Below are 22,274 nucleotides of genomic sequence, written 5' to 3'. Positions count from 1 at the left end.
CAACACGTGGTGATGAGACGCGTTGTGAGCTTGGAGATCGGCTATGTTTGCACATTTTGTGCGACACTCTTGTACGATGAAGTAGGCATTAAATTACAAAAAATAAATAACGTACAATTTGAAATATGAAGTTACAAGGTGTCTGCCCAACAGCGACAATATGATATTGTATCACATACCCAGCACTTATTTGCCCTTGGGGGTGAAGAGGTTGATTGGTCAGTTGCCATACTGTATCTTCCCTGGGGATAATACAGCAGCTGACCAATCAGTGCAAGCTAAAGTGCCACCACGCGCTGAACGTGAACTGTCACCGTGAGTAACCTCGCTGCTGGAGGAACTGCCAATGTCACACATGGATGAAACTCGGCCACCAAACATACTGTTGATGGTTTGGTAGAATTCACAGCTGAGGAGACACTGGAGTTTATCTGGGCGCAAAGGAACCAAAACACAGAGTGGAAAACAGAGACCTTTGACAGTTCACAGAATGTGTGTGTAAAGTCGAGGCCGTCTGTGTTTTTATCCAATTCATCCAATTCCCTCACCACACTGTTGGGGAATCCCAGCATTTCGTTTACTGGGGCAGCTCCTCATTGACAGTAATGTCAAGTTAAGTCTCGATAAATGCTACAGTATGTGCTTTGTGAATAAATAAGGCTATGGGTATGTGATAAACAAATTATTGCCCGGCAACGACAAGTGCCCTCGAGACAATGGATATGCATCTCCGAGACAAACAGTAAATTAAAATTGACTTGCTCACCCGCAGCCTGAGTACAGAACTCAACCCCAGTTTCTTTCTTCTCTCTCTGCTCCAGGGGCAGTTGCCACGGAACCTGGTGCGGCCGCGCCACCACCGTCACCTTGTACACCGTCATGGCCTTCAGGTTGTGGAAACGCAGCCTGTACCTCCCCGGTTTCACCATGGCATACTCCACCCCGTCCAGGAACACCGTGTGCCCATAGTTACTGTTGCTCGGCAGCCAGGAGAGCTCCGCCGTGTCGCGCTGGATGTCGTCCACGCGCAGCCCGCACGGCGCGACCACCACGTTGGCTCCGACCAGCAGGGTGCAGCGCAGCTCGTCGGACAGGCCGCGGTCGGTGACACACTGCGCGGAGACGCGGTGCACGCAACCGTCCAGGTCCAGCTTCTCCAGCAGACTCTTGGTCCGACTGCCGTACTGCACGCTGGCGCGCAGCTCGCCGTCCACCAGCACGTTGTAGCTGGAGACGTTACCCCAGCCCGGCGGCACCAGCGGGGGCTCCCAGGCTACGATGACGCTGCGCGCCAGCTGCTTAATCAAGTTAATCTTCCGGGGGAAAGGCACGACGTCTTCGGCCAGGTCCTCGGGGTCCAGCGGTCCCCCTGTCCCATTGCTACAGGGACCCAGGCTGTTGGCGGAGCCCAGAAGACCGTCCTGCAGGCAACCACCGTCCACTCCCATCAGAGCTAAGGTGGTATGGCCCAACGGCCCCTGGTCCTCCCCTCCCTCCCCTGCCTGAATGGCTGCTTTCTCCTTGTCCTGGACGTACTCCACGAAGTTGGAGGGGACGAGCCCTCGCTGGCCATCCAGTAACTCCCCTGAATGAAAGAGAGAGAGAGAGAGAGAGAGAGGGGGGTGGGGGGCAGAGGGATGGAGTGTAATTAGGTAACCGATTTAATATTATTCCTTTATTTTGCATGTACAGTTTGTATTGCAACTTGTAAACTGTATCCTTTTTGACGTTTTCTTTTTAAAATGTACATAAACACTAAGTAACAGTAGTTCAGAGGCGATAGATAACCCTGTATAGATACACACAGAGAACCAGCACTAAAACTAAATAAGCAAAATCAGACTACTGGGGTATGTATTCCATTTATTCTCATATACAACACATTAGACGTCCATCCATAGAAGGTATATTTTTGACTGTTAATGAAACATACTGTATTGCTAGTCTTGTCAGAATGTTTGCTCGTTGTCGGCTCGTTTTATGTCCCATTTTAAAATGTCATGATGAATGATTAATAATGTTTTTAATATGTTTGCCGTCTGGTTTAGTATCCTGTCTGAATGTATATCCTGCAATGTCTTACTGGATTAATGTGAGTGTAGTATGTCCTACTAGTGGTCCTAAATTAGCATTAATTGATTCATCTTGTAATCTAACTGCACTACAGGCAAAAGAAAATTCTTTGTTTATGTAATGACGAAGACAAACATGAAGCAGAGGAAGTGATCTTTTCTGTCACACTGTCACACTAAATCACAGTTTCTGATGCTCGAAGGACCATGGTGGCGGCGTGACATGTGAAGCTTATTAACTATGACTCACTGAATACTTGACATTACTGCTGACCATTACACTAGCATACCACGGTTAGCTTGGTCTTCAAGGAAGCCAATGTTCTCCATTCATTTCTGCACAGTATGAAAATACAGAGACTTGAAACCTGATTGAGATAGGTAAGCCAACTAAATTGTTTTATGCTGTAATCTTTTGTGAAAGTGAAGTTATCATGGCATTTTAATGCATTCTAAAGTATGGGCTAATTTGAAAGCCGAGCTGAAAATAGTCCCAGGAGAAAAGACTGCACAGTTTTGTTAAGCCAACATTGACTCAATTATCGTCAATTATTAAGTAAATTATTTGGGTATCTGTACTTTAGGTATCAGGTTCATTATGAATTAAACACTTAAACCCTATTTCAAATATAGTGAAAATAGCTAATCTTCAGCTTGTAGATAAGATAGAGAATAGATCTGCTATTTTCACTATCATCTTTGATCTTTGATTTTGGGGGGGAAATGTCAACATTTTAATACAACAATAAATTGATATTAAAAAGAATATGTACTTTTTCAAGTGGACTTTTGAATACTTCCATATTTTAATGTACTTTTGAATACTGACGTATTCTTAAAAGCAAGTACTCCGGTTTTCGCTTGCAGTTGAGTGTCCACCACCACTGCTGATTGCAGAGAGTGGCAAGACAGAGCAGATCTAATTGCTGCCATGACAGAGTCTCTTTCTCGCTCTCTCTGACTCTCTCTCTCTCTCTCTCTCTCTCGCTCTCCCTCTCTGTGTGGGGATGACTGATGTATCCTGTGTGCATTTATTAGATGGATGCACTGCACAACAGGTGTCCAGTCACACCCAGCTCAGAGTCCATTTAGCTTGGATTCAGGCCAGGTTTGACTGCTTAAATCAGCCATCAGCCCACACCACAGAGAGACTGTGAAAGTCCCTGAAGATGTTAGTTTTTCTCCCTGCATTCCTGACAATATCTTCGACGCTGTCTTCGGTAAAATGACGGATGTGTGTGTGTGTGTGTGTGTGTGTGTGTGTGTGTGTGTGTGTGTGTGTGTGTGTGTGTGTGTGTGTGTGTGTGTGTGTGTGTGTGTGTGAGTGGTGCTGTCCAAGCAGAGGCTTGTTGGATTAGCCATTGAACTAAAAAGGACCATGGTCCCCATCTTGACAACAGCTTGGTCTGAGCCATCAGCCTGCCTCCCCAGGGGTGTAACACACAAGGCTTTCTCCAGGATGCAAGGCCATCTTACCAGTCACCACCCACAGACGGTGAGTCACAGCAGCTGAACATGACTGCAAAGGGCTGGGCTGCGCTGGCTGGGGAGTATATGAGCTATAAGGATAAGCATTGAGTCTTATAGAGAAGCCTTCATAATGCTAATATGTAGGGGTGCGTCAGTTAAGCGAAAGAACTAATGTGACCGATATTTGTTTTATAATAATCAAATCTTAAATGCAGTTGAAAATAATATTTGCTACTGCATTTAAGTAATAAGTTAACCAAGAAGTGAATGGAGCAGCAAATGTTCGGATCATGATATCTTGGGTTCTGAACGAAAAACGTTGTCATAAGTCGTTCTTGGCAGCCAGGGCGTTATGACGATGTCTCGTCATAAGTCGTTCTTGGCAGTGAGAGAGTGAAGAAAAACATTTGTTGGTAATATTATTAGCAGATCTACAAGCTCAAAACATCACGACTTGTGAGCTTGTTGATATACATTTTGTATTGTTTTTGTGTGACACCATTGTATGACAAAGTATAAAATAGGGCTTAAGTAGTTAATCAGACTTCCTTCCTAGATTTGTTGAAAAAACAACAACAACAGATTCTCGATTATTTGATTAATCAAAAAATACAATCAGTGCAAAAACCACACAGGAATCTGCCTTGGTGACATAGATGCTGAGAGTGCCAGTTTAAAATATGTCCCCGTAAGTGTTGACAAACGGAAGGACATAGCATACAGGCTGCTGTTGCTACGCATTATTACATCTTGTGTGAGATTAGATGAGACAATGTCATACAGGCTTGATGTGACTGTTGCAGATTCCTTACAACAGTTCAGGGCACACCCCTGTCTAATAGGGCGTAATCATATAACGTCGCTGTCAGTTGGATGCCTTGCAAGTCCAATACCATTACTTTTCAGAAAATTAAAGAAATCACCTGTGTTCCAATTGATCCAGTGTAGTTATTTAGTGGCAAGCTCTTGTCAATACTTTTCATTGGTTCAATATCCTATATCAAAATTGCCTAGAGGATGGGTGGACCAGCGGTGGACATCACAAACATAACATCCGGACTTGTGAGGCGCACCGTTGCTACGTTCTGCACACTGTTTAGGGGTCTGCCATAAAAATAGTTACACCAAAAAAAAACTAAATTGCACACATGCGGGGCACTACAGCAGTGTTACAGCAGTGTTTAACACTTCAAAGCGCCATAACACGGTGAGCATTGCTATGATCAGCGCAATATAGGACTAGATTTGAAGGCCTGAAAATCTAGTTTATTATATAAAACCCACAGACAGACTTAACGACTTACACTTTCACTATAAAAATGTTTCAGAAATAGCAAAAATTGTATTATTTTTGCTACTTTTGCAAAGTCACTCTTGTATGATGAAGTAGGGCATAAAAATACACTTCCAGTAAGAAAAGTAACAGTTTCATAGATTAGATAGATTTGAATGAGAATAGCCTTTCCAGTCACAACAGTTCAGTGGATCAAGGAGCCTTGTGTTTGATTCAGATTTTATTGTGCATATTATCCACATTTGATCACAACTCAGCCTTTTACCTTCATAGAAGCCATCATCGTCCATGTTGCCATACACGTACAGGTATTTCCCGGCCACAAGGGGGAGTTCTGCTTCGGGGTGCTCATTTGGTCCATCATAAGGGTTATAACTGAAAGGAGAAAGAACGTTGTTGTGGTTACATTTGTAATGTAAAATGTAATGTAAAATGATAAATTATGATTATTCATTTGCTGATTGAAGACATTATTGCATAACCTCCAAGAAAAGCATTGAGTCGGAAAACTTTGACCTTATGTGTTGGACAAACCAAAGGCAAAAGAGGCAGATTTTTTGTAAACAACCCGTGTTGCCCATTATAGCTTTATCTGATATTTCCTTTCTGAATAAAGTGAATAACAAGTTGATGTGATTGCTGATATCCGTCATGCATCTATTCTATACTGATCTAGATCTGCAAGCGGAGCTTGTAAATAAGGGTCTCTTCTACAATCGCTGCATGCATCTCTACACACAAACAGATGTAATACCGTTTTCCCCCCTTCATATATGGCCATGTGTATATTATACAGGACTACAGTCTCACAATCTACGGTTGTGTAATACAATTTCCTTTTATTTTTCCTATGTTCTTTGTTATGTTTGATCTTATTGTATTGTTTTCTTCTGGGGGTCCAATGGTCCATGGCACAACATTTTTCAGATTTTCCGGAGCCAAATGGATAATGAAAAGGTTTGAAAACCACTGGTCTACACTGTTACCATCAATACAGGCAGAAAAAGCACAGAAATAATTGACAAAGAATTCATGCAATTTACTCTTTCACTTTGTAAGTCACTCTGAATAGGAGCATCTGCTAAATGCCTAAATGATATATTGTAATTGTTAACCCCAGAACTTGAGCTGGTCTCACTCACCTGTAACGGGCAGTGCAGAGGCGGACCTGGCCTGTGTAACGAGGCTTGGACCTGGGTGAAGGGTTGACCTCATCCTCCATCTGTTGAAGGGCATGGGGATCTAGTCATTCACATTGACATAACGCCATTCAAAACCAAAACGCCAATGTAGCTGCAAGTAAGCTAGGAAATCATGGACAATGTAACCGCACCAGGAATGCTCAAACCTGTCCTGACCTGCTGGTGGCCTCTACATCAGTACCATGCCATTTTACCACGCCTTAGTAATAAATATTACCGGTTTTATATTTTCCATCAAGCCCATGAAAGTGTATTTGACAGCGAGAAATGTGTTGAATGTTAGCCTTGTGGGTTAGTTTTCATCTTTAATGGATATGCATCAAACTAGGGGTGCAACATTTAATCACAAATAATCGATTTAATCGACTATACAAAATAATTGGCGCTCCACCTCAGCAATCCATCTCCTAGGGGTCTAGTGCATTGTAACGGGGAAGACTCCCACGTTCTCGGCTGATACCGACAATAAGCCTCTCCGATCTACTTACTTACTTTATTGTTCAACGAGGTATAAAATAACGCTGAAGAGATTAATCGTTGATGTTCACAAATTCAAAAGAAATATTTTTTTAACTCACTTCGCAATTATTCGACAATGTAACCAATAGAATAATCGCTAAGGACATACTCAATAGTTGCAGCCCTACATCAAACATTCTAAATACTAACCTAACATTATGACTTTTAGATTAGGATCGTCCACTACGAGAAGAGAGAGAAGACAGTGTAGGGATGATGTGACGTGATGCACATACACACATGCATTAGGTAGTGCACATTAAGTATTGTCATACATATATCGTTGTCAGGCAGAAACCTTGTATCTCCATAATTCCAATTTTTATGTTTTTTAATGCGTAAAACAAGAGTGCCGTGCAAACGTAGCCAATCTACAAGCTCGCAATGCAACGCGTTGTGAGCTCGTAGATCAGCTATTTTTCCTTTTTTTTTTTTGCAAGTGAAAGTGAAAGGCTGAAAGTGGGTTTTATAAATATCGAACCAATGAAAGGTATTAACACGAGAAGGTTTCTGCCCCACAGAGACAATATGTCAACCCGACACACCTCCGAGGGTGTTGCCCGTCGAGGGCTGCTTGGATGGTCTGTCGTCACGGTGTTGGGTTTGACGGACAGCTGTTCTAGCCAATCTCTGTCTCCGGTCTGCGGTTGGCGGAGGAGGAACTGGGTGATCAGTGAAGGCGCGTTTGCCACACTCTCATTGCCTGGGAAACATTGATTTCCATAGCAAATGAACAGCTTCTATTCAGTGGTCATGGTATGGCTTCTGTTGCAGCGAGTATACAGCAATAGCCAGTGGTGGAAAGTAAGTACATTTACAGTACAATTTTGAGGTACTTTTATTTTTCAATACTTTACACGTATACTCCACTCCATCTCAGATCACAAACACAAGTTACAGATCTCAAAATGAAGATCTCAAAAATACAAATCATTTTGACATGATTTGATCAAGTAGTATCTGATTATTATTATTTTTTAGATAATTTAATAAGAAAATAATAGACACGTGTATATAATTCACCTATGTAGTTACAATGTAAATGTGGGACATTTGTATTCATGATTGACTGGATGCAGCGACAACATTTTACAAACAAAAATCTATTCTGACAAAGATAAACAGAATCATAATGATATTTGCAGTAAAGTGTTGTGTGGAGTTTCTTAATATTTTGTTATGAGCTATCCCAGTAAAGCAAAAAGTATTATCACTCGGAAGCAGCACGTAAAAATGAACACAAATGATGTCCTGTATTGTTTCTACGTTCTGACTGCAGTGGAGATATAGATCAAATAAAGTCTTTGAATCTTGATATACTACTGGCCCACCTTGTGCTGCCGGCGTGTCCAGTCCGTTGAGGAAATGTGAGACTTTGTCTGGAGAGAGGGGAAACTGGGATGTGGAGTTGAGGTCAGAATGAAGGACATCCACGGTATCTGGCCCCTGGTGGAAATTCAGCAGCGTTTTTGAGAGCTGGTGGAACTGCTCATTCTGTGACCTGCATTTCTGTTCTAGGTCACAAACCTTGACCTTTCACAGTGAAAGAAAGTAAGAGTGAAAGGGAGAGAGGAGCAGCAGTAAAACACAGAGGGTGGGGGGGGGGAGAGGGAATGAAAGAGAGAGAGAGAAAGAGGGAGGGAGGGAGAGAGAGAGAGATGTCAGTGACTTGCAAGTCACGTGCAAAGCCATCAGTTAGTTGTCTTATTGTTCATAATGTGTAATTCTGCTGCGTATATGAGTTCTCTGTAGGTTAGCCTGCATCCTAATTGTTTATGCAGATCAAATGCAGAACCAATTACCACACAACCCCAAAACAGATGCTTTCTAGCTTATTGCAATATCAAGAAAGCTGCAGTCTAATCCAGTGGTTCTAAAAGTGGGGTCTGGGGAACCCCAGGGGTCCTTGAGGGGGCTCCCCAGCAAAATGCGTTTGTATGGCATCAAAATCGGTTTAATCCATTCAATCCGGGAACGCCTCTGTGTCACTGTAGATTTCTTTGGGCTATTCAAAAATAGCAGATCAAGCTCATAGCGTGGCACCGAGTGCCGCGCTATGAGCTTGTAGATCTGCTATTTTTGAATCGTGAAAATGTGTCCAAATCTTTGAATATGTATTTTTTAACATTTGTAACTCAAATCTTTGCTTCTGGGGATTCTACAAATGTCTTCTGAATCAGTTTTTTTTTTTTATGTATTTGGCCATGGACCCCCCATCTCAAAATATTTTGTTCCAGGGACCCCCAGAAGTTGTAACAGAGTTAAAAATGTTCGCTTTAAACAATATATATTCAAAGATTTGCAAACATTTTCACTATTTTTGTATAGCCAAAGAAATCTTAAAATGACACAGATGCGTTCCTGGTCTTAAAGGGTTAATAAACTTTAACCCTATATTTTGTACTAGACTATTCGGGACGCGTTGAGAGCTCGCAGAGCTGCTATTTTAGAAGATTCTCGAAAAGTCTTGAGGCTCCCTGGCACAAAACATAAACCAAACGAATGAATTGTAAGTACATGTACATATTGTTATATCTTTTCATATATTGTAAACATATAAACCAAAACAATGAATGGTATGTACATGTACATAATATACATATATATATATATATATTTATGTACTTTTCCTTGTATACTTGTCCAAAGGACCGAACTGAACTGAGAACTGAACTGAACACATAATCTTTCAGATGGGGGTCCACGGCCAAATGTACATTCATTTAAGGGGGTCCTTGACATGAAAGTGTTTTTCAGAACCACTGGTTTATGCAGATCAAACGCAGAAGCAATTACCAGGCAACCCCAACCCCAGCTTAGAACAGCTTGTGATATCAAAAAAGCTGCAGTCTAATCAAAGCATCTAGAAGTGAAGAGCCCTCCATTACAGCTACAGATCCTCTCTGTCCAGTGGAAACCTCATACTGTATGTCCAAAACTGGTACTTTTCAGGATTCAAATTCAAAAATAGCAAAAGTAGCAGATCTACAAGCTCGAAACGCGCCGCAAGCTTGTGAATCTGTTAACTACTGTATGCTTAGTTTTGTGTGACGCTGTAGTATGATAACCCATTCAAATCTGTGTAACCACTTTAACCGTTATTTTATACTTTGGCTATTTTTGAAAAATCGTGAAGATTTGTCCAAATCTTTGAATATATATATTTTAAAAGAGAACATTTTTAACTCAAATCTTTGCTTCTGGGGGGTCCCTGGAAAAAAATATTTTGAGATCGGGGTCTGCGGCCAAATACATTTTGGGTGGTCCTTGACATGAAAAAGTTTGAAAACCACTGATTATAGCAACAAGTTTTTGAAAAAACTGTTAGGATTTAGAAGACATTTGTAGAATCCCCAGAAGCAATAAGATGTGTTCGCTTTAAAAATATATATATTAAAACAAGCACTCGGTGCCACGCTATGAGCTTGTAGATCTGCTATTTTTGAATAGCCAAAATATAAGATAATGGTTAAAGAGGTTAAAATCTAAAATGACAGATGCTTTCCCGGTCTTAATGGGATAAAGTAGGACTAATTTACGAAAGAAAACAAAAAAAGTTAAAATGCGGAGATAGGTGGTTTCTGCCCGACAGCAACGAGATGCATCTCCGACAAAACGCTGCTACACTTTGATAACAAAGCCCCTCACTGCAACCAGTTAAGAGGCTTATAAAAGTTAAGTACGTTAAAGACATTATCAGAGACAGCTCGCAACAATGATTTGGGACCTGAGTTAATAACTATGAGGTTATATAAATATAGAGAAGTTATGCATTACACACACGTATACATGTCGCCACTGTCGAAAACTGTTACTTATTTTACAAAACGTTTCGAAAATAGCGGAACTTGTAGATCTGCTATTTTAGCTTCTTTTACGTGACACTGGCATACAACAAAGTATAAAATAGGGCGTTGATTAAAAGCAACAACAAAAAGATGAGGAAATATGGAGATACAAGGTTTCTGCCCAACAGTGGCGATACTGAAAGTTACAGGGGACGCCTTGAGCCCCGTGGCCTGCTTCACAGCCAGTGGTGGACTCAAATGTTTTACTTAAGTAAAAGTATCAAGACTGCAATGTAGAAGTACTCTGTTACAAGTATACATAGGCTATTTTCAAATAGCCTATGTATACAATACGGCAGAAGTGGTTAATGTGTGTTTTATAATATAATTATGTATATCTGCAAAGTAACTAGTGACTAAAGTTGTTTGCCTTTGCCTTTGAAATGTAGAGGAGTAGAAGCAAAAGTATTGACAATTGGAAATACTCCATTAAAGGAAAAATACCTCAAAATTGTACTTAAGTACATGTACTTAGTTACTTTACACCACTGTTCACAGCAGATAAGAAGACACAGTCAGGGCCCGATATAGCCACAGGGAGCGTTACTACTAGCCTTGCTCTGTGATGAGAGCACATTTGCAGAGTCTTGACGACTCAGCAAAAAGATGCAAGTAGATACAACAGTTTGAGAGGGCAGAATAGCTCCACCTCGGAGCCATTACAGAGCTCTGATGGATTTAGGAGAAGCAGTACAAAAGGAGAATACAACACATACTACATGTGTACAGCACATACAGTGTGTGTGTGTGTGTGTGTGTGTGTGTGTGTGTGTGTGTGTGTGTGTGTGTGTGTGTGTGTGTGTGTGTGTGTGTGTGTGTGTGTGTGTGTGTGTGTGTGTGTGTGTGTGTGTGTGTGTGTGTGTGTGTGTGTGTGTGTGTGTGTGTGTGTGTGTGTGTGTGTGTGTGTATCAATCACTTTCATGTCAAGGACCCCCCAAAAGAATGTGTATTTGGCTGCAGACCCCCATCTGTGTAAACATGTTCAGAGATATCAAGAATCATGAATCAGGATCGACTTGAACTTGAACTTCTTCCTCATGCATCTTTTTCATTCATTCACCCAGAGAGGCCGTGTGGTTTTCACAATGTAAATTATCTTTATTGCACCATTAGTGCCATGACTAACAGCTGAAATACCGTAAACTCATTTTTAGATGGCTTTTGGGGTTTGGAGGGTTTCAACAGGCTGCGTTAAAATGCTCTACTCTGTGGTGGCATGGGTCAAGGCTCGCCTGCCGAACAAAATCACATTAAAGTGTTGCGGATGGATAATAATAATAAGATCGTAGTTGAAATAGGCTTAGACAGGTCTGATCCTAACCTTTAAGTACATATTAACATATTATCAGCATGTACATTCTTCCTATGGCCAAGAACAACCCAGTCTGTGTTTAAGGAACAGGGACAGAAACACTGTCCACACTACTTTGTGTTCCTGCATGCTATGGAATTGGATTGAAAATACTTTTTCTACATTCAACTTTACATTTGACAAATGAAACTCTCAAAATTGATAAGGTTTGCCCTCTTGCACGTTCACGCTGCACAACGTGTCCCACATACCTTTAACAGGTGTACTGCGCCTTCATGCTCGCCATCAGCTTCAACCTGAGCCTGCAGACACAACCCAGAAGCACTTGGTGACATACAGTAGGACAATGACTGTCAACATTTCTACTCTCAAGCAGTGGTGGAAAAAGTACTCAATTGCTTTACTTTAAGTAAAAGTATCAATACTACAACATAGAAATACTCTGTTACAGGTAAAAGTCCGGACTCGGTGCCGTGCTATGAGCTTGTATATCTGCTATTTTTGAATAGCCTAAGTGTAAAATAATGCTTTTTTTTTGTTTTGTTTGGTCTTAATGGGTTAAAAAATATATATTCAAAGATTTGCACTCATTTTCACGATCTCTTAAAAAAATAGCAGATCTACAAGCTCATAGCGAGTGCTCATAGGGCACTCGGTGCCGCGCTATGAGCTTGTATATCTACTATTTTTGAACAGCCAAAAAATAAATCTAAAATGACACAGAGATGCGTATCCCTGGAATGAATGGGTCATACTACCAAGCATTAGCTTTAGATCTGATCGGGGTCTTTACCCTCTGCAGTTGACTGATCTCCTGCTGCTGGGTGTGAAGGACCTCCAAAGCTTGGTCATGCCTCTGCACCGCAGCCTCACACATATGCTGCAGAGAGAGAGAGAGACACAGGGTATGGTTATAGTCACGGGGATGAAACCAGCGGTAACTCAGTACATTTAATCAAATACTGTACTTATACAGATAATCAAATACTGTACTTATACAGATACTGTACAATTTTGAGGTGCATTTACTTTACTTGAGAGTCTTTCCATTTGTTTTGATACGTCACACTTCCCCTCCATTACAAGTGCCGCGCTATGAGCTTGTATATCTGCTATTTTTGAAGAGCCAAAGATGGCACACTGCAATGCTTTGCCGCCACAATTATTTGCCATGCTTTAGTTACTAGTTACTTTGTAGATTTGGATTATTACAAAACAAACATTAACCACTTAAGGGGATAGTTCACCCAAAAATACTATATACGATTAGTCACCCCATGGAGACTTGAATTCATGGATATTTTTTAGTTTTTGTCGCATTCCTAAGCCAATATTGATGACCAGCGGACCGGTAGGCAGCCGGTCTCCATGGGGTGACTAATGAATAGAAAAAAATGTCATTTTGGGGGTGAACTATCCCTTAAAGCCCTGTTTTATACTTCTGCTATTTTTGGAAAAAGTTTGAGAGATTGATGCCAAATACCTTCACACTTTTACTAGGCCAAATTTTGAATACAGGCCTTTTACTTGCAACAGATTACTTTTTTATATTGTTGGTATTCCTGCGTTTACTTAAAGCGGCACTATGTAACTTTCTATATAGTCTGCTATTTTTGAATATCCAAAGAAATCTAAAACGACACAGATACTTTCCCGGTCTTTAACGGTTTAAGTAAAAAATCGGAGTCCTTCTTCCACCACTGTATGAAACCCTAGGGATCTACTGTATGCAGCAGCCACAACTACTGGATATTTAGCCACTGTATCAAACAGACTCCATACAGATCGGCAGTCAAGCCTCCAAATGGGAACTTTGCCCAGTTGCCTGCAGGCTGACAGGAGGCCGAGTCCCAGCTGAAAGCACGCTACATTATCGCTGTGCCAAAGTGCCCGTGAGCAAGGCATTGGACTCGTACTCCCGAAGCAATAATGTGTAGGAGGGTTTGCGTGTGCACACACCATATAGACAGTAAAAAGGACGGACAAAGTTACGCCCATAGACTCTACAGACCGTAAATGAAGCCTATTTTTCAGCTATTTCAAATCCGCCATCTTTCTATATCCAGAACATGGAAATGAATGCTATTGTTTGGTTGGGACCAGAGCGGGGGTGGAGAATTAATGCTAATGGTTGTGTCAAATCATCACAAGGTAGCCACGCCCCTCCTAAAGCATACCATACTCTATCATCAATTTTAAAATAAATGGGACCATAATTTACCAAAACGCATGTCATGGTGATTGAAAGAAGACTTTAAACTAGCCACTGGAAGCATATAGTATTTATGACAATGTTTATTAGGGTAATAAAATCTAGTGTAACGTTCAGCTTAAACCCATCCGTTTCAATGGAGAGTAATTCTTTCTGACACCAGCAGGGGGCGAAACAGCAAAACTACAGGCCATTCATATGAACTGTCACTTCCTATACAGCCTCAATTTACAACTCAGAAGCTTGCCCCTTGGCACATACACATACCCATAAATGTCATGAAGAAATATACATACCACTTGCTGCAAAATGCACGCAAAATGACCATAAAATAACCATTGCTTAGGACATTTCCTTTATTTTTGAGAGTATAAAATAGGAGCCAGACACTAGTCAACCAGAACCAGCCAGCAGCTTTGAGACCCCAGTCTCAAGCTGTCCTTTTTTAATGTACCAACTGGTGCCAAAACCTGTGGAGCAACTTTTTCAATAAAGGCATTGAGACTTCTCTTATTGAACACGGAATACCTACAGTACTGTATATTTAGCTTCTCCTTCTCATTCTGCCTAATCTGACCTACTACTGAATGTAAAGTCAAATTAATCTAGTCTACACGTAGCCAGACGATCAGAGATCAGACGTCTACTGCTCCGTCTGGGGAAATACGATATCATTTGAACGGGCTTGGAGGGCAGAGAAAAGCAGCGCTTTGAAAACTAAAACCTGATACCTGTCCCAATGAGAGGGACCCCGCTAAAGTCTCTGCACTCATTTCGGCAATGCTGTTAATTGTTTGTTTCATTAACCCTTTCAGACCGGGAACGCATCTGTGTCATTTTAGATTTTAGCTATAACCATTATCTTATACTTTGGGCTATTCAAAAATAGCAGATATACAGATCTACTTGTAGATCTGCTATTTTTGAAAAATCTTGAACATTTTGTGCAATTCTTTGAATACATATATTTTTTAAACAACATTTTTAACTCAAATCTTTGCTTCTAGGGGGTCCCTGGAACAACATATTTTGATGGGGTTGACGGCCAAATACATATAATTTTGGGGGTCCTTGACATGAAAAGGTTTGAGAACCACTGATATAGCAACATTTTTTTTTTAAAGTTTTTCAGAAAACCGGATTTAGAAGACATTTGTAAAGATTTGCACACATTTTCAGATTTCCCCAAAAATAGCCAAAGAAATCTTAAAATGACACAGATGCATTCCTGGTCTTAATGGGTTAAACTTAAGATGTCATCAGACATAACCAGTAGGCGGATATCTCTACGCGAGACTAAATTGAGCCCAGTGATTCCTGAGGAGCTGTCATCCATGGTCACCCACAAACCCCATACGCTGTTGAGCTTAGTCCCTCGGGGCTCTAGTCTAGTGGTGGCTACGGTATTCTGTTTTCGCTCTACATATATATCTTCGCTGAAAATAGCCGATCAACAAGCTAGCAGACAAAATTGGAACTGGAACACAGTAAAAATGTAAGCTGATAAAAGGGTTCTCTGCCTCTACTGATTGGCTGAAATTGGTGACCCGCCTGAAAATGGATGTTCTGAGAGCTGGGGAGATGGGGAGACCCCCTGTTGCTGAACAACTCCCATCACTTTACAGCACCTTGAAGTATTTATATTAAAGTTATGAAAATAACATTTAACTTAAAGGTAGGGTAAGTGATTTTCTTTGGTTAAAATAAGTGTTAAATAGCTCTATATTCTGATAGTACTCATTGCTATAGAGTGTCTGTTCAGTAACAGGAGTCTCCATGTCTCTCCAGCTCTTTATAAAACAGAAAATGCATTTTCGTTTCAGTTTCATTTCCAATTGTATCCAATAAGGATAGAGAATTCAATCAGGATATAGATTAAACAAGTGAAATTGGAAGTGATGACACTAAGAAATGAGCAGACACAATGGGAACTGGAACACTATAGAAATTAAGCTGATCTCTGATGGCTGATCTGTCATTTTAGATTTCTTCGGCTATTCAACAACAGAGTGCCGCGTTATGAGCTTGTAGATCTGCTATTTTTTAAAAACCCTGAAAATGTGTGCAAATCTTTGAATATATATTCTTTTTATAGCGGACATTTGTACAAATATTTTGTTCCAGGGACCTCCAGAAGCAAAGATTCGAGTTAGAAACGTTTGCTTCCAAAAATGTATATTCAAAGATTTGCACAAAATGTTCTGCAAGCTCATAGTGCAGCACCAAGTGCTATGAGCTTGTATATCTGCTGTTTTTGAACAGCCAAAGTATAAAATAATGGTTATAACTCAAATCTCAAGTGACACGGTATGCGTTCCCAGAGTGAATGGGTTAATTTGAGCTCTCACCAGTGAGTGGCTTTTATGGAGCAGCTGACACGTACTCAGGGGCACCGTGATGCTGTAAGGTGGTCGGTCATTCATCTCCTTTCTCCTCCCAATCGTTTCCAGACAAGCCGGTATATTCAGAGTGACAACCCTCAAATCATCAGCGCCCCTCTCTAGTCTTTAGAGCATTGGTTCTCAAAGTGGGGCTCCGGGGACCCCCCCAGGGGTCCTTGGGAAAGTTCCAGACGGTCCCCACCTAAATGAAGGCACTGAGTGCCACGCTATGAGCTTTTGCAGAGCCAAAGAAATCTTAAAATGACACACATACTTTTCCCCGGTCTTAATGGGTTAAAAGGGAGGGAGCTTCCAGCATACTCTCATTGGTCTGTGAAGTTGTCATTATATACGTCAAAGCCAAGTGCGAAGGCGATACTGGATGAGTTTTATAGGGTCGGGCTGCTGACTCAATGAATAATGCATCCAACAGCTCCATACTGTAATGCTCCCTTTTTTGACCATCTTCCTGTTTTCCTCAGAGTGTGAGGAAATCCATTAACATCCATTAACATCTCCTAGGGCCGATTCTCAAACCTTTTCATGCCAAGGACCCCCAAATTTATATATATTTTGGCACGGACCCCCCCCCACATCTGAAAAGGTTTTGTGCCAGGGACCCGCAGAAGAAAAGATTTGTGATTAAAAAAAAAAGAATGAATAATTCAACATTTTTCAAACACTAAAACACAATTGTTTTTTTTTGTAGATCTTCTATTTTTGAATAGCCAATGCAAAAAAAAAAAAAAAACAGGCTCTGTGCTTTTCTGAAGCTCACAATGCATCGCAAAGCTTGTATATCTGCTATTTTCGGCTAATGTTCCACTCCAGAATATGGATGGTGGGGTTCAAGTGGTTAACCTAGCCATGATGAGATAACGGCTGCATAGTCGCACTGATTTGCTGACGCAGCACTGTGGCTACTACAAGGCAAGAACGCAAAAACAGTGATTTGTGTATTCCAGACATGGGAATTGCTGGAGCAGATGGTTGGTCTAATTAAAGTTTTATAAAAAGGTTTAATATTCTGCAAGCCTCCCAACAAAAGACAACAAAAATAAATCACTATTAAAACATGTAATTATAACTGTCTTGCCAGATAGCAATAATTATTACAACTTGTGGCATTGTGGCGCAAAAATATTATACTCTCAAGAACAATTTGATGTCATATTACTTGTAAATTAATATTTTCATATTAGGTAAACTACAATGTCAAACGAAATAGCACAGTAAAATAAGTCAAGCAAAAAGCATCAAAAGTGGAAGATCCGCATGCTCGATTACGAGCTTGTAGATCTGCTACTTTTGCTGTTTTTGAATTTGAATCCTGAAAAGCAACAGTTTGGGACATGTGGAGGTTTCCACCCGACAGAGACGACATCAAAGGAGCTTATCATTAACCCATTAAGACCTGGAACTGTGTCATTTTTAGATTTGAGCTAAAAAAGCATCATTTTACACTTTGGGCTATTCAAAAATAGCAGATATACAAGCTCATAGCGCGGCACCGAGTGCCGCGCTATGAGCTTGTAGATCTGCTATTTTTGAAAATTCGTGAAAATGTGTGCAAATCTTTGAATATATATATTTTTTAAAGCGAACATTTTTAACTCAAATCTTTGCTTCTGGGGGGTCCCTGGAACTAAATATTTTGATGGGAGTCCGCGGCTAAATACATATCATTATGGGGGTCCTTGACATGAAAAAGATTGAGCACCACTGATATAGAAACATACGTTTTTCAGAAAACTGTTGAGGTTTAGGAGACCTGAAGAATCGGCTTCAGGTAACAATGAGTTAAGAACCCTACTTAGACAGTTTAGAAGTCTGTGCTACTCTCCCACGGTTTGCGTTTTCCTTTTTTCTCTTCCTCCAAACTCCCAGTGTAAACTTGGCCGTAGCTGAGTGGGCAGAGAGAGACGCCGTCTGGTAATCAGAAAGGCCACCGGTTCAAACCTTGGCTCACTCATCTACATGTTGAAGTGTCCCCGAGCGAGCCGCTTAACCCCCAGCAGCTTCCCACGAGCGCTCATGTGAGCAAGCCATCTGCTGTGTGACCGCAGCAGTGTTGGAATAAGTACTCAAATTCTTTACTTAAGTAAAAGTACCAATACTGCAATATAGAAACACTCTGTTACGAGTAAAAGTCCGGAATACAAAATTGACTTGAGTAAAAGTACAAAAGTATTGGAATCAAAATGCACTTAAAGTACCAAAAGTGAAAGTCCTAAAATGTTTGAAAATAGCAGATCTACAAGCTCACAGCGCGTTGCGATGCGACGCGTTGTGAGCTTGTAGATCGGCTATTTTCAAATAGCCTATGTATGAAATAGGGATACATTTGTTAATGCATGTTTTATAATATAATAAATGATATCTGCAAAGTGACTAGAAACTAAAGTTGTCAAATAATTGTAGTGGAGTAAAAGTACAATATTTGCCTCTGAGATGTAGTGGAGTAGAAGTAAAAGTATTGGAATTTGGAAATACTCAAGTAAAGTAACAAATACCTAAAAAATTGTACATAAGTACAGTACTTAAGTAAATGTACTTAGTTACTTTCCACCACTGGAATGCAGACAATGTATTTTCCCCTCAGTATGATACAACGCTGCTTTTTTTCCCCTGTAACACATAGTGTCCCCATCCACATAATCAATACACAATGAGAAACTCACACACCTTTCTTTTCTATATCAAAGAGTGGGTCAATTTCTCCTCGTACATGGACATTTCTCTCTCCAATGCAGCCGATCCGTACAAACAGACAATCGATAGAAGACGCAGGAAGGCAGGGATTTGTAATGGGAGTGCATTTCACAGCACTACAGACTGTGTCTGATTACTATTGGCACAACAGAACATAATGAAAAAGAGTGAAACCGATGACACCGTAGCTCGTGAGGTATATCACTTTTGTTCTTGACTTTTTACGACGAAGCCAATGTGTTAAACTGGGAAGCGGGGCAAGGGACATTCACAAAAGCAGCAGTGAGAGAAGTAACGGATAGACAAGAAAAGGTATATCCCTTATGAGAACAGGGCGATCTTACATAAAACCACAAAAAACTAAAATTACGTTTTTGTGTTTACAAACGATCCGACATGCGATCATAATGAATATGCATTTTTTGTGACCTGTTGAAAGGTAAAAAAAAAACGGAAATTGCTGGCAGTGGGCAAACACAGCCAGAAATAAATCTGGCAGTGAATAGGACGCAAGTCCGTTCTTTGTGTTCTTGGTATTGCTGACCAATTTTTGCCTCTTTCTTTGTTCTATTTGACAATTTTGCCAATGTTTGACCAATTTTTATAGTATAGTTTGTTGATAATACTTTTGATGCAGTAAAGGAGTTTTTTCCTCTTTTCTTTGGGTATTAAAAAGGTCCTAAAAGTCCTTAAATTGTCACTTCACTGTCATCTGCATGTGGGGGTCCCGACCCACAGGTTGAGAACCCACTGGCTTGGGTTACACCTCACCTTCAGAACCTGTTCCAGGCTCTCCACTTTGCCTTGCAGCTGACTCCTCTCCCACTGTGCCGTGTCCCTCTCCTGGCTCACAACGGAAAAGGTCTGTCTCAGCTGGTCATAGTCTGACTGTACCTGCAGGAGTTATGGTGGGAAGAAGGAGAGGCAGAGGGAAGGAGGGCCAGAGAGAGAGAGAGAGAGAGAGAGAGAGAGAGAGAGAGAGAGAGAGAGAGAGAGAGAGAGAGAGAGAGAGAGAGAGAGAGAGAGAGAGAGAGAGAGAGAGGTAAAGTGGATGGTTAGTGTCCGCTGACAGACAGTGACGAAAGTAAGCCAGAAAGAAAAAAACTCTGTTAATCAGCACCATCACTTCCTCCGGTCAATGCATGCATAATTTATTCTCTTTTTAATTTATCGTATAAACATGCATACAGAATTCATGAAGTTCACTCTTGCTTCATTATGATTCCCCCCCCACCACCCTCTCCCCCCCTCTTCTACTTTCTTTTTTTGGTTGGAGGGTTGACTGGGAGTTCACAATCTGGAGGAAAAAAATGTATCAGCTCATTTCCATCTAGCCTTGATGAGAGAGAGAGAGAGAGAGAGAGAGAGAGAGCTGCTGACTCCAGTGCCTCTGCCTCTCAATTCTTCATCAATCAGTGGCCTTGAGGTGAGGTGGTTCTTCTGGTGTTGGCCTCGCAGGATCTAACAAAACGATGCCTCAACCACTCCACACACACACCAATCAATTCACATGACAGATAGGTTTGCCCAAGGTGATTTGGAGTGACCTAAACTGCCTTTTCAAGCAGAATAGCGCGTGTAATTCCCTGTTTTACAAGACAAAGGGAGGAAGCCACACCAATAATAGGCGCTGACCACAGTGAGGATCATGGCCCTCAGACATTCTCTAGTCTACATGATGGCAGAGGCAGATACTGTTCCTACACTGTTATTTACACAGACATTCTCTACATCAGTGGTTCTCAACCAGTGGTCCGGGGACCACCAGTGGTCCTTGAGGGGGTACCAGGGGGTCCCCAGCAAAAGTAGTTAACATAGCTTCACAATCATTTTAACCACTTAGCTTTGGCTATTCAAAAATAGCAGATATACAAGCTCACAGCGCGGCACCGAGTGCCGAATGTAAATCAAATGTGTGCATATCTTTGAATATATATATTTTTCAAAGCGAACATTTTTAACTCAAATCTTTGCTTCTGGGGGTCCCTGACACAACATTTTCAGATGGGGGTCCGCGGCCAAATGTATATCAATTTAGGGGTCCTTGGCATGAAAAAGGTTGAAAACCACTGCTCTACATGTTTGCAGAGACAGACTGTACCCTGATCAACTCATCACCTGCCCTTTTTCTTTCAGTGTCTCCACATTAGATCTCTTTGTTCTCTTTCATCCTCTTATTGTCGCCGTCTCTCTTACTAAACCTACTGCCCAGGCAGTAGGTTTACCTGCACACCTTTGCCACGGTTGCCTGCACAAGCCAATCTTGTTCATCTGCATCTCTGTTGTACTTGGGCAACATTTTTGACCCACTTTCATTTAATCTTTGCTCCCACCTTGTCAGAGAACAGATGGCATCTCTTTGTGTTGCCTGATGTAGTGCGCTGTGGAGCAAAAGTTCTAATCCGTGTCCCTGGATGTGTGTCAAATCTGGCCCAAATGAATGTGATACTATTAGCACCCAGCTAATTGCTTGCCACTACAGACGGACACCGGGTCTCCAGCTGTGTGTACGTGCGTGCTTGCGTTAGAGCTAGGCGACTTCAAATCGATGTCACCATTATTTCAAACTTTTGCCTCGATAACGAATAATGAACAATAATGTAAAAAAAACAAACTGGTGAAAATAGCAGATATCGGTTATTCTATTGGCCTACATCGGCAAGATTAAGTTATTGGTTCTAAATATTGATACATTTTCTGTTAATTACCCAGCCCTATAGTGTGTGTTAGTGTATAAGAATAAGGCTGTCTGGAACCTACCATAAAGAGTGATAAAGTGATAGCGTGTGATTTTAAGTATTTTAGCTTACTAGATTTTCAGGCTGCTATGCAACCTGAAAATCTAGTCCTATATTACGCTGATCAGAGCAATGGAGTTATGGCCATTTGAAGTGTTAAACACTGTTGTTACACTGCTGTAGTGCCTCACATGTGTGCAATTTAGTTATTATTTTTGTATTTTCTGCTATTCTCATGCAAGTCCCCTGAAAAATGGTTGTGCCAAGTTTGTTGTGGATTGGAGCAAGGTTCACCTGTGGCTGACGGGGGCCCCTGGGGGCCACACATGGCCCCTGGTGTGACTATTGTCATGGCCGACCCCATAACGGTGTTTGTGAGAAGTTTGGTGCGGATCAGAGCGTACGTTTGTGGCATCCACCGTCAGCCCACCGGCGACCGGCCCTCTAGGCAATTTTAATATCGGATAGATTTTTTGCTGTGACAGAGGACCCACTGTGACCCACTTGTTAACGT

The 22,274-nt window shown here is 41.3% G+C and overlaps 1 protein-coding gene across 1 annotated transcript in view; it reads right to left on the bottom strand.

The window, feature by feature from the left end:
- The window catches only part of LOC311037566 (RIMS-binding protein 2-like), a gene marked incomplete at its 3' end in the record, with an annotated part of 39,633 nt that extends 19,722 nt beyond the window's left edge, over positions 1-19,911 (bottom strand). The window contains exons 1-8 of the mRNA XM_084046780.1: positions 19,794-19,911; positions 12,511-12,597; positions 11,969-12,019; positions 7,889-8,090; positions 7,103-7,260; positions 5,979-6,058; positions 5,102-5,211; positions 767-1,585 (exon numbers count right to left, since the gene is read on the bottom strand). Of these exons, the coding sequence (XP_083902906.1) occupies positions 767-1,585; positions 5,102-5,211; positions 5,979-6,058; positions 7,103-7,260; positions 7,889-8,090; positions 11,969-12,019; positions 12,511-12,594 (1,504 nt within the window). The 5' untranslated portion in view covers positions 12,595-12,597; positions 19,794-19,911. The remainder of the gene's footprint in view (positions 1-766; positions 1,586-5,101; positions 5,212-5,978; positions 6,059-7,102; positions 7,261-7,888; positions 8,091-11,968; positions 12,020-12,510; positions 12,598-19,793) is intronic.
- Between the last annotated feature and the right edge of the window lie 2,363 nt (positions 19,912-22,274).

Source organism: Gymnoscopelus microlampas (genome assembly GCF_963454915.1).
Source record: "Gymnoscopelus microlampas genome assembly, chromosome: 21".
NCBI classification, from domain to species: domain Eukaryota; kingdom Metazoa; phylum Chordata; class Actinopteri; order Myctophiformes; family Myctophidae; genus Gymnoscopelus; species Gymnoscopelus microlampas.
The sequence above is the reverse complement of the archived record's forward strand: the minus strand, read 5'-3'. Positions and strand labels throughout refer to the sequence as shown.